At 39.5% G+C, this 13,590-nt stretch overlaps 1 protein-coding gene across 3 annotated transcripts in view; it reads right to left on the minus strand.

The window, feature by feature from the left end:
• Positions 1-13,590, minus strand: part of LOC114564598 (protein FAM126B) — a 45,154-nt gene that overhangs the window by 15,777 nt on the left and 15,787 nt on the right. For 2 of the 3 annotated variants that reach the window (XM_028592028.1, XM_028592026.1), the window contains exons 2-5: positions 11,483-11,567; positions 5,941-6,019; positions 1,168-1,269; positions 89-268 (exon numbers count right to left, since the gene is read on the minus strand). In XM_028592028.1, the coding sequence (XP_028447829.1) occupies positions 89-268; positions 1,168-1,269; positions 5,941-5,991 (333 nt within the window). In that variant the 5' untranslated portion in view covers positions 5,992-6,019; positions 11,483-11,567. The remainder of the gene's footprint in view (positions 1-88; positions 269-1,167; positions 1,270-5,940; positions 6,020-11,482; positions 11,568-13,590) is intronic. The other variant, XM_028592027.1, reaches the window with a different exon arrangement.

Below are 13,590 nucleotides of genomic sequence, written 5' to 3' on the forward strand. Positions count from 1 at the left end.
AGCATGTTAAGAATTCATTGCCCCAAATGTATATAGTGTGCAAGGTCTTGCATGTACCCCCATACCCCACCCCACTACAGACACCAACCAGGTTATAGATGCCCAGGAGGAGGGCCTCGATGCACCCGTTGCTCTGACGATCCCTGCTGGCTGTGATGCGCAGATATACCCACACCAGCTCAGGCAGGAACTGCAGGGTGAAGCGGCGCAGGCGGTCATCAGAGCTACGATACAGCTCAAAGAGTTGGTGGCACACAGGCTCCAGCAGCTGGATTGTAAGAGGTGGGGGCACAAAATAAAAATTGTATGCAATTGCATACAAGTAAATGCAAATAAGTAAAAGTCTGACATCCTAGTGAAGAATTAGAATATTCGACAAATTAGTGCTGAACGTATGTCTGTGGGGATATAAAAATCCCAAAATAAGTACAGGTCAAGATGGAGGAGGAGATATGACACAGCACTACTGTGTGCGTGTGTGTGTGGCTGACCCTGAAATAGGGGGCAACTCATTAATGAACTTGGCAAGGCACTCCATGTCATCAGCAAAGAAAACACGCAACAGTCGAGCACACTTTCCAACCCATCACATACACACGCACGCTCTTCTGGATCACTTGTCCGACTATTAATGGGATTGTGCAGCCAGATTGACAACACTAATGTAATTTAGATCCCTGCTTGCTTGACACCCAAATTTGACCATGAAAAAGTAGGGAGGGAGGGGGTGGGGGGAGAGGGATTGGAGGTACCAACTGTATCAGAGTGAAATTAAAGTCTCGTCTCATTGAGTGCCTCAGGCCTTAGGTCAGAAATTGTCTCATTATGTCTTTTAGAGAAAAATACTGGTTTGGCCATGCTGGTATAGGAGACATTAAAGAAATGGTGAGGTGCTTTTGTGTTGCAGCACACCTAATAATAAACTGAGTTTGTGACCAGGTGTGTGTGTATATGATGGATGACACACACTGTGTGTCATCCATCATATTTTCCCAGATATTCGGTTTTAGTGTGCATGTGTAACTCGCAGACAGTCGTTTGTCAAGTTCTTGCTCACTGCCAGCGCCAACTGAGACTACATCATATGAGTCACAAGCAACACAGAGCTGAAAAAAAAGCTATATTTGGGACTCTCTGTATGAGTGTGTGCCCTCGGTGTCCTCTCACCTCATTGTTGGGGTCCTGGATGACTCTGTAGAGTGCTTGCACCAGGGACTTCTTCAGATGAAGGCTGCCGGCGTAGTTGGGGATGTGGGTTTCTGGTAAGGACTGGAGCAAGGAGAAAGGAAGGTTTTTGCTGAGAAATTGCACACAATTTTGTTTTTAAACATTTGTTCAAAATAGTGGTATGAACAAGAGGCAAACTCCGGTACTGAAAAATGAAGCTAATAGTTTTATTGCAGTTCAAGTTCATCGTGGCTCCAAAAAGAAGTCAATCATTAAAGAAAATGCCCAACTTTACAGCAGAATGAAACATGTTTACAGTCTGGGATTTATAAAAAAAAAAAAAAAAAAAAAAAAAAACGGTTTTGGTCTCTATAGCTATGTTCCCCCTTTATGACAACTCACCCGTTTAATTATATTCAGGCTTAAAGTTCTGCATTAATAAGTGACAGGTGGGCTGCCATCACAGGAGGCGAGCATAGACTGTAGGCTTCATTCAGCTCGCCTTCAGCTCTATCCATGCTCCACACATCTTTGACCATTTTTGGATTGGACGACGTCAGGCCCTGACAAGATGGCCACAGCCGGAGCCACCGGGAGCTGCCCACTTTGAGTTTCATTTCTGGCTTTTCAGAAATCTATGGGTGACGTCACGGACACTACGACCATATTTTATACAGTGTATGTGTAAGACACATAAGGCCTCTGTATCATTTCACTGCATCATTGTCACTATTATATGCATGGGAAACAGCATTTTCAAATTAAAAAGAAGTTTAGAAATACAAATATCTACTGGGGTTTAATGTCAGTGGACACATTTATTTATATTTACATTGCAGAGATGGCCCCTTACAAGTTAAAGCCCACGCAAACAGGTGTTTGCACTTATGTAGCCGGATTAGACTTCTCAGGACCACGTGGGCCTGTACAAACTGCGACTGAGTGACATCTCCATCATCACTTTGTTGCACCTGTTGGGGCAGGACCACTTACACTGTCTGAAATTGCTCCCTTCTTCACTCATTCACCTCTCCCTATACAATAAACACTCACTAGTTTACTTAATAGGGAGCAGTAAATTAAGATGTTGGACATTTACTTTACTAATCATCAATGTAATAGCCAGATCTCTAGATTGTTGGCAGAAAAAAAGTGTACATGCTGTGAACGCTACAATTTTTGTGGAATGTTTTCCCCAAAATTTAACCTGATGAAAGATCTAATCAGAAAAACACCCTTGTGGGTGGTGAACAATCATTCAGAAATAAATCCTTCATAGAAGAGGTAGATACACCATTAGGCTCGTTCGAGATGAGCCAGATCTACGCAGAATCGATCACCGGCGATCATGCCGGTTAGATTTGTGTCCGACTTGATCCCGACCAGTCATTCTGAATCAGAATCGACTCAACATGACGTTTTATATAAACTTTTTATTGATTTTGAATTTTCTGTAACTGAAACTGAAGCAGCTAAATAGAATTCAGCTAGCGTTAATTGCATTATTTACACCATGTGTTTTTCCTACCGTAATGTGCCAAAAAAAAAAAAAAAAAGGGCCTATTCTTGTAGGTAGTGTTAAAAAGCATTCTAGGAAATGTTGAGAAATCACTGACTGGGCAATTCAGTAAGGCTGGAAAGGAATCACAAAATAACTATTTGATGGAACTGAACGTCAGAAAGTTATGATATCTGACAGGCTCAGAATATCCTGCAGTGAAATTCTTTAAATGGTCAAGACTGTGTGTTAGGCTGCAGATGACAGAAGGCAGAGCTATCCTCTCATCACGGCCTAAGTATGGTCATTTTGAGGACAGAACACAATGTGCCCGGTCTGCACCAACTCACACAATGAGTCATACCAATCCATTTCCCTCACTATTCATCATAACTCCCTCTGTTCTCTCTTTCACAATTTTGTGCTCTCCTCTGCACTGCACATAAATTCCTTCTATTTTTCTGCAGGTATTCTATTTGCTCTCCCTAGATCTCAGACAGAGATCTCATGGTTACAGTAAAACAAAAGCATTGCTTCTCCTGTTTCAAAGACTTTGGACATGTGACATAAATATATATATATATATATATATATATATATATATATATATATATATATATATATATATATACATACATACACACAAGTCAATAAATTAAATATATTATTGAATGTTAAGCTATTGTCAGTTTACAAGTATTATCAGTACATTCACAAGTGATTTTCTTTTTTTACAAAAGCTAATCTATCAAAACTAGACCTGGGGTCTCATTTATAAAACAGTGCGTAGGATCCTTACTATAAGTGTACGTACGCCCCAAAAGCCCAAATTGGCGTACGCCGAAAAAAAGTCAGATTTATAAAACCGTGTGTACTCACACCTGTAAGCAATGTTCCCTTTTTAAAATCACAGATTGACTACAAGTGTGCGTACATGGATCAACCTCTTATCCCGCCCTGTACACGCCCATTTTTAACCATAAATAGGTCAATGCAAAGCACCTCGTGAATGCTGATCAGTATGTTAATGACCCTGGCAGCTGTTCTTCGTTAGACCGAAACATGCCGAATCATGACGACTGGCAGAGAAAACAAACAAACAAACAAATAAAAACAAAAACAACTCTCAGACGCTCGGGAATTGCTGCCAATTGAATTATAATTTCGGCCCGTTGTCGCACAGTGTAGGGAAACCGGATCTATAGACTACCTTTATTAATAAAATCTTCCAAAACAGCAGGCATTACGGCACTCGGGGACAGCTTCGATATACCAGACGTATATAATAAGATTTAACAGAACTATATATTATATCCAAACAAGCCTTAGTGATGAAGTTGAAGATTATATAGAATATTTTTTTTTTTTAAAACACTAAGCGGTCTGACATTTCCCTCTGAAAACAGCCGGTTTCACCCAGAGTGGCGAGGACCTGTATTTGGACCGGGATGGCACGGTTCCGGCGCGTTGCCCTCTCTACTGGACCCAATTCAGTACATAGATCCAAGAGCGCAGCTATATTACTATTACGGGTGTGACGAGACGCTTACTCCACGAGACGAGACACATCACGAGATTGGGTTCACGAGAACGAGACGAGATTTCTCGTCGAGGTGAAAAGACGAACACAATATGTAAACATTGTATGAAAAAAATGCCGTATACCGCGGCTAACACGAGCACTATGCAAAAACACTTACAGCACCACCACAGCTCTCTACTAACAGTAGTTAGTAGTATGGCCTTTTTTCTTACACAAGTTTTACATATTGCGTTCGTCGTTGTCTGTCACTCTTTCGCAGTTTATTATTTCCGCAGGAAAACCAAAATGTTGCCACACAAATGATTTAAAAGTGGCAGGGGGATCTTCAATAGTAATTTCACGCTCCATCACATCGCCTCACGAGACAACTTTTCACCTCGACGAGAAATCTCGTGACGTTTTAATCGTACAACGAGATCTCGTCACACCCCTAATTACTATTACAGCTATATTAGGGAATTTAAATCGGCATATGAGCCAGTCATCGTCCCTGAAGTCTATTTTTCTCCTGATTCTTCCATTGCTGTCCTCCTGCAGGGCCAGCAGTGCCATCATGCAGCATTACGCACTGGTTCACTTTAGTATTTATATGTTTAGCCTACAACAATGTGTGATTGTTAACACCTTGCTAAAATCACAGCATCAACTAGTGGTATCCCCACCCCGAGATACAATTTGAAGACGAAAGAAAGTGTAATAGGCAAACACACTTTTCTTCATGCAGGTTTTGTCACTAACGGTATTAAAGTTCGGACCGATAACGAGGACATAGAGTGTAACGATTGCGCGAGAGCTTAACGGCTGTATTTCCAGACTTTGACATTTGATGATATATGCACAGTTTTAAAGACAGATATTTAGTTATTTACACTGTGTTCTGCAGTTATCTAATGGTAGGGTATTTGATGATATCCTGTCTTCCATGCAGTTGGGCCATCTCCTCCTCCTGCGCTCCGTATCGGACAATGTGACGGTGAGACAGCGCCGATTAAATATTAAGAATACATTTCTCTTTAAGATTTCAGTTGAAGGTGTTTATGGAACAATTATCACTCAGTACAATCTTCATGATATGGTGTGAAGAAATGTGCGTGAGGCATTAATACTTAAAGATATTAAGAGTAGCCTAATCGTTATTCCCACATGTACTTTCTGCAGTCTGACTTCAGTTCACCACCTCACCATCTGCGTCGCCAATTCGTATTTTGTCTCCAAAATGTGCATACGCATGAGTCAGAGTTTGCGAGGACCGCACATTCTCCCGTCAAGTTTGTTTTTTATAAATCACAACCTTTGCGTGGGAAGTGGCGTACGCACATTTTCAGCCCCGTTTTGTGCGTACGCCACGTTTATAAATGAGACCCCTGGTGTGTAAAAATAGTGCAGTGAAGAAAAGAGCTGGTCACGAGTCCTGCGTGAACTGGAGGTTAGGTCTGCGTCAGTCAGAGTGCATCACTTCCTCATGTTTAAATGAAATTCATCAGACCCAGCTATACTGGGTGCATACATGTATCTGAAGCACACACGTAGCATGCACTCACTGCATTCACTCACAATTTCCAACAGACTGGAAAATGTGTGACATGCCCGCACTTGCACACTCAACACTTTCATCACAGTTGTTACACCAACAGTGGGCGGTTTTTCTGGAGGGAAAATAGATGACCTCCAGGAGAACATTTCACTGACATGAGTCATGATGGACAACATAGGAGAGAAGAGGTCCTTTTACCTTGAATTCTGAGAGCCATTCTTCAACAACACCGCGCTCTGAACCAAGCATCTTCCTCAGAGACCCCCCCCGCGGCTGCCTGGTGGACAGACAAACACAGAGGAGAGGGGGAGAGAGGGAAGATGAAGATATAGTGACAGAAAATAGTGACAGAAAAGGAGAACCGAGATTGTGAGAGAGGAGGAGATATGGGTGGGGACAGAGTGGAAGAGAAGCAAAGCAAACAGTTAGTTAGATGAAGAGAATGAAAACAGTGAGTACTTCCTCAGACCACGTGTGCTTGCAACAACATGAGGGGCAACACAAGTGCTTTTTTCATGTTTGTGCCCATTCACCATTTTTAAAGTGCATGTACTTCAGATTACTGCAAACAATTTTCCAAAGGCAGCCATTGGTTGTCTCTTCAGTTAAGTTCTGTATGCAAATTAACTGTCTTGCAAAGACTTATAGGGACACTGTGTAGGAATTTCTCCCATCTAGCGATGAAACTGTATTTTGCATTCAAAACGAATAGTGCTCTCTAGCGCCTTGACTTTTCAAATGCGTGTCGCAACTACAGTAGCCATTATGTTCCAAGAAGCTATGACAACAGGTCTTCCAATTTTCGCTTTTTTGGCGACGAGGATTCCTTCTCCTGTAGCTCAGCATTAAGTATCATCCTCCATTATGAACTAAAGTGCAGTGCAGGCTTTCAAATTTGCCAGGGCAGTGACAAGCGCCTCGCACTGATCTCCTCCGTTTCAGTAGTAATTTTACACCAATGAGGACATATTTATGAATTTTAGCTAATAAAATACTTAAAACATTACACAGTGTACCTTTAAAACCTGCTTGAACTGTAGGCATGGTTGTGCACATAAACCATTATGCCTACCAGGGCGCCCAATCATTTTTTTTTCAAACTAGCCTCTGTGTATTACAACTGCATTACAATGGTAAAATGTTTACTGAAATGGATTGCCTATTTAAAGTCTTGCAAAATGAAATAAATAAAAAACATTTCCTGCTTGGACAAAAGTAATTATTAAATCTTGAAAACCATGGTATGCTTTGGAAAGTGGTCAACAGTAATTGAATGAACATAAACCACTACAGGTCAGTACAGTCATATGCGCTTTCCCGGAGTAATCAAATCTGAGGTGGCCAAGCTTGTTTGTTGTTTGGTTCTCGGCTAATGTGCATTCTTATGAAATCTTGTGATAGGCTTGGAAACACTAAACTAAAAAAACTATTTAAAATGAAAACAGAAAGCTAGCTAAATGTTCATACACATTGTATTCATAGCACATTAAAAGAGATGAGATAACAAAAGACAGTTCATACATATTCTGATGTCAAGCTACAGGCACACGGTTATCCCTGGTCTTGCTCTGTGTATCCAGCAGCTAAAATTAACATCAGCAAACTGCACAAAATAAAAAAGCCATTTCTCCTTTAGACTTCATTTTATGGAAAACATATTCTCATTAATTATCTAACAAAAAGGCTAGCAATGACGAAGGCATGTGTCTCAGCAACTGTGTGTGTGTGTCGATTGGTGGAGTGAGAGGTGGAGCTCCAGTGACAGTATGGACACAGACTGTAGGCGATTGCTAGAGACAGAGTGCTTAGCTGCCAAAATGACAGACAAACAATACTTATCTACAATTTAGAGTTAGGGTATAGCTTACCATAAATGCCAAAATCCTTTCACACAACCTTCACTTAAGACTGTCACGATTGAGCTACCATTGTTAGCATTTAAGAAAGCCAAGAACACAATAATAATAATAATAATAATAATAATAATAATAATTATTATTATTATGACGACAACAACCTTCTCTCTGCAATAAAGCTAGCAAAAATGTAAAAAAGAAAAAAAAAGGAAAGAAATACAAGCCAGTGTTGAGTAAAATCTATAATCATCAACTTTGACTGGATGACAAAGTCAACAAGATATTAAAGGAAGAAAGAACTGAACCTGAACTATACTAACGGCAACTACATACAACTGGCAAAATGAGCCACAAACCCCTGATTTAGGTCATAGTCACTTTGAAGCCTTTTTAACAGTTACAGTTAACATGACATGCATTCTCAACATGCTGCAGGTCTTATCTTATGATAATGGAAATGCTTTGAGTCATTGTCAATAACCTCCGTCATTTCAAGGACATGGTGCTACTGTAAACATGCGTTTCTCAGACAGAAGTTTGGTTATCGGTGTTGAACTGCTACTACCCTGCTACCTCTGCCCTTAGAAAAACTGTGGCTCATTGGGGTTTTGAGTTGATGGGATTAGGGATTAGGACTAACTCAATATATTCTCATTTCAAAGTGGGAAGATCCCACTTATCATTTCAGGCAACAGCCTCTGCTGGCCAACACACATGCTTAAGGACAATTCCCTCAGTCTTAGCTTTTTATCAAAGACTGATGTGACAGCAATGTTCAAATGTCATAAATTATTCTATCTATCTATCTATCTATCTATCTATATCTATATCTATCTATATCTATATATATGCATGCTGATAAAGCAGTATGCCATGGTAGTTAATCTTTTTGATTACATCATGTTATTTGTACTATTAATGTTGGTTATTGCACAGAGGACACAGCCTAGACAAAGGATAATTCAGCATTCTACTGAAGTGCTTTGCAATGAGCTATTTAAAGCATACGTCTTCAAACTGTGAAGCGATCACAATCTAAGAGCTGACCAGTTCACTCCTCTCCGTGCCCTCTGTTCCTCCATTTGACACAAACATGTGCTCCCACAGTGTGCAACATGTGACAGAAGAGTTTTGTAAATACAGTCAGTGTCCTTGGTTAACTTTCTGACACATACAGAACTAAATAAAGTCAGACCACAGAGATTATGCAGACAGTTATTCAGAGATTTAAGACGTATGAAATTGTTCAGATTCAAGAAGAAAATGCTGTGGGCACAAAATTGTGAATATGCATACAAATACTTTGTCAGATTTAGCAACCCCTGCTTATAAGATGTTCACACGCTGTTCCTTTTTGTAAGTCCCACACAGGGTAAAACTGTGTGCACACAGTACTCATGCTCACTCCCACAGTAAACCAGAACACTGACACACCCGTTTAATCCTATTTGGTACACCCAAATCATTTGCACAAGCTCTAAGGCTTCTCTGGATGTATTTACATGTCTCATTCTCTATGTTTCGGACAGTTTTTATACTGCAAGACAGGATATGTAAACTTTCTTACTTTTGCTGGCAGAAAAAATGGCTGGTAGTAACTGATCCAAATAAATAAATAAATGCTACAATCAAAACTGTATTCAAGGCCTAAAAAATACAATTAATGAGATTAAAGCTCCAAATACAATGTAGTTACATTTAGGCAAATGTAATTTAATTAAGCACAAGAAACATACAGATAAATGTACATCATACAAAGTAGAAAAGATATATGTTAACTTTCTTTTGCTGACCGAAGAAATGACTGCTACTAACCGATGCACATAAATAAATGCAAAGAGGTATAAGGTATAATTTCACATGTACTGATAATTTTAATCCCCAAACACAATGTTGTCAAATTTAAAGTGCTCATTTTATGCTTTTTTTTGTTATTGTCTTATATATCTTTTTGTGCATGTTATAAGTTTACTAAGTGAAAAAGCCCAAAGTCCACCCCAAAGGGACTTACCATCTCCAACAGAAAACACTGTTCACAAACTGCTCTGTTGTTTTCCAGCCTTTACTTCAGAGACAAACGTGTGTCACTTTGTAACACACGTTATAATGCTCGCCTAGCTGCTAGCATGGCACGCCCTCATACTCTGCTACTGACTGGCTTGTAGTGCTGACCTAGCTACTGCGCATGTGTGACTACCAACAAAGATTGAACAGAAGTGTGATGCCTCACTCTGTAGCTAAAAACAGAGAGCTCAACACACAGGGTGAAAAGAGGAGCTACAGCAATGTGCAGTACAACAAAAATATGGTGTTTTTTTGAAAATTAAACCATGTAAACCTATTCTGATATAACCTCTAAATACAATTATGAACTTGAAAATGAGCATAATATGAGCACTTAAGTAAAATGTAATTAAATCCTTTGATATTATATATTACACTAACTACTAGTTTTCTGGCTTCTTTTTTTTAAATTCATACCATTTCCACTTCATTGAGAGTCAAACATTTATCTTGGATCACCTTTTGCACCCTGTAACAGTTTAAAGGCACTTCAGTATTTCAAACCAGTATGTGTTACTGACTTAAACAAATCCAACATAAAACGATGAACGGCTCTCTGAACGGTGTAGATAAGCCTGAAAATGTTACAAAACAGGCTTAGGGGAGCAAAATATCCGATTTACTGTGAGGCTGAAGAAGACAGAGATCATGTCCGCTGCTCAGAGCAGATGATGATCTGGAAGTCAAATCTTTTTGTGAGTGTGAAAGTCACCATTTAGTAAGCTTGTTCAGCTTTTCATGAAGGGCTGACTCATTTATTTCCTCTGTCTTGTCAAACTGTCAAAGACTCACTGGAGTGAAATTCTCCATCGGCAGGGCAGGCTCGTCAGTTACCATGGGAACTGTAGTCCTATGACTTTCAGGCAATGGCAAATATTCACACAAAAAAAGTCAATTTTGTAAAATCAATGTGGATTATATTTGCTCTCATGATGTATATAAAACAGGGGACTACCAAAGTGGCAGGTAAAAGATGAGCTCATTCACTACCACAATTTAAATTGTTCCATACGTCAATAGCACCATGATGCTTTAATTGTGAGAGCTAATTGTGTTTTATTTTGTTGTTTTTTTAGTTTAATTGCATTCAAAAGACAAAGTTGAAAACATAAAATCAGAGGAAACAAACATGTGCTTAACCTTAATGAAAACATCTGTAACTGCAACATTAAGGAAAAAACATCCATTAAAAGGTGCTGTAGGTAGGATTGCGAAGATCCAGGACTTAGCCAAAATATTTGAACATCAACAACTTCTCAGTCCCTCCCCACTTTTCGCTAAGCCCAAAACGGTCTCCTAAGCCCCTCCCCCCACAAGGGAAAATGAATGCGTGTGCATAAGAAGTGATCGACACGCAGTTAGACACCGACCTGGCCCTGATTGGTGCATCTGAACAGGGAGCTGTGGATTTTTGCAAATCACACTACAGGCTGGAGGTGGTGCCAGAGGAGCCAGATTTGTTTTTTAATTACCTGCTTCATGTAGTTCTACTGGAACATAGGGTCAGTTTCAGCAAGTATGACAGAAAGTTGGTTTTATAAGTCTTACCTACTGCACCTTTAATGAGATCATTAGGGGAATAATTGTCAACCTCTTGTATTTAAATCTCATTTGCATTTTCTGGCATAATGATTCAGATTAATACATAATCATTTTCAAGAGTAACATTTTACATAATTGATAATGACAATCTATATATATTGAAATAATGTGTGCATTCATTTAAATCATCAAGGCAGAAAATTAATTCTAGAACTTCCCGATTCAGGTGATCATGAGTATCAATGAAATACAAAATATGAGGCCCCCCCTGTGCTTACCTCAGTGTCCCAGAACTCAGATCTCCACTGGGAGAGGCAAATGATTCTCCACAGTGTCACACATCTGTCTATCACTGAGGGTCACCTGCAACACCAAGAAAAGAAAAAAATCATCCATCAATCAGATTATCACTGGAAGAACTATAATAGGAAAAGTGGTCATCTGCATTAAACGATATAGCTTGAATACATAACATTTGATGGTTCCAGATTCGGACATGTGAGAATGTGCTGCCTTTTCTCGTCTTACATTATAGCAAATTCAATATCTTTGGGTTTTAGACTGCTGGTCAAACAAAACTAGGCATTTGATGACATTACCTTAGGCTCTCAAGAATTGTCCGTTTTTTTCAAAAAGTTATATAGCCCAAACAACCAATTGTTCTTTAAAGGAAAGATTGAGGACTCTGAAAGGAATTACAAATACACTTCAAACAGTGCTTTTGAATCTTGTTTTGTCAAAAAAAAAAACGGAAATTCTCTTGGCAGCACATGACCTACACGAAAGAGAATCACTCAAGACATTGTACAAAGCAGCTGACAACATGTAGACTGGAAAACCAACAGATGGTCACTACAACAGCATAGCACTCCACTAAAAGGTGCACGTTTAACATCAAAGGAGACTTATGCTCACGTCTGACTCGTATTTTGTTTTTCTACTAGAACATGTATACATGCTTCATTGTTCAAAAAACACTTCGTTTCTCATACTGCCCACGGCTGCTGCACCTGCATTCACCCTCAGTCAGAGACACTCTCCCAAAAAGCCCAGTCTGCTCTGAACACGTCAGCGTTTCCGGGTGTCCGCATCTGTGCTTCGCTCTCGCAGTCTCTGTTTCCTCACAACAGTATAGCAGCACTTTCTACCATGAACAAACACCTACAAAAAGGCTTCTCAACAATAAACTACCCAACGTGTTCCAGCAGGAATGTGATCCGAAATTGGGGAGAAATGAACAAGATCAGCTAGTAATAACAGCTTTCCCTAGCATAAGCATGCAGCAACATTCACTTAGCAGTGGACTGTAAACACTGCAGTAGCGCGCCTGAAGCAGATGACAATATAAAGAGTAGTAGTGATTTAAAAAAAATATATATACATTTATCTACATGTTTAATTTGAACATACAACATATTGTAACATTATATAGCCTATATGACTGAAAATAAGGAACAGCATAATAGGTCTCCTTTAAAGAACATTAGTGTGATGCAGAGAAGCCTTCCTGCATGCATTTTGTTTCATAATAACTATGCAATTGTTCAAGAAACGCTTTTTTTAAAAGGTTATTTTTAGGCATGGCACAAGGAGTCAATTTTCAAGTTTCTTATTGTTGCATAGCAACAGTCAGCTGGCCAACTTGTTGTCCTCGCTAGCTAAAAATGCATCTTGAGGATCCACGCCCATAGTATTTACTCTACTCAGCAGAATGAATCAAGTCTTCAGTGGCACAAAAGAAGGCGCTGTGGAGAGCCGGCTCTGCTCTGCTGCGTGTCCATGAAAAGCAGACGGACCACAACACTTGGCCCTCCACCTGGTAAGCATTTCCAACACAACCTTGTTTTTATCTGAAGGACTCATTACATTAGCAATTCATCACAAAGACTCAAGTAAATTAGCCATCTGTATAGAGTTATGTGTATAAAGAAGGTATTCATTTTCCTTGGCCAGATAAAGCAGACTCATTCTGTAGGACTCAAAGCTGAAGGTACATTCAGTAGGGGTGTGCAAAAAAAATGGATTCACATTCATATCGTAATTCAAGCTCTACCGATTCAAAGAATTCCAAAAATCGATTCATATTTTTTAATAATCCCAATCACATGGGAAAAGTAACTACATTTTTTTTTTTTTTTTTAAATCGAGAATCGTTTTTGAATCAAAAATTGATATTGAATCGTGACAATTTCTGAATCGTGCACCCCTAACGTCCAGGTCGAAGGAATACAGCAAAGGTAGGGACGCGGGATGAATACTACTACTACTACTACTACTACTACTACTACTACTACTACTACTACTACTACACCGTTTATATTGAGGCATCTCTCCCTTTAATATCTCTTGATGTACAAGGCCATTCCAGGCAATATTACAAATCAAT

Source organism: Perca flavescens, chromosome 11 (assembly GCF_004354835.1).
Source record: "Perca flavescens isolate YP-PL-M2 chromosome 11, PFLA_1.0, whole genome shotgun sequence".
Classification (NCBI taxonomy): Eukaryota; Metazoa; Chordata; class Actinopteri; order Perciformes; family Percidae; genus Perca; species Perca flavescens.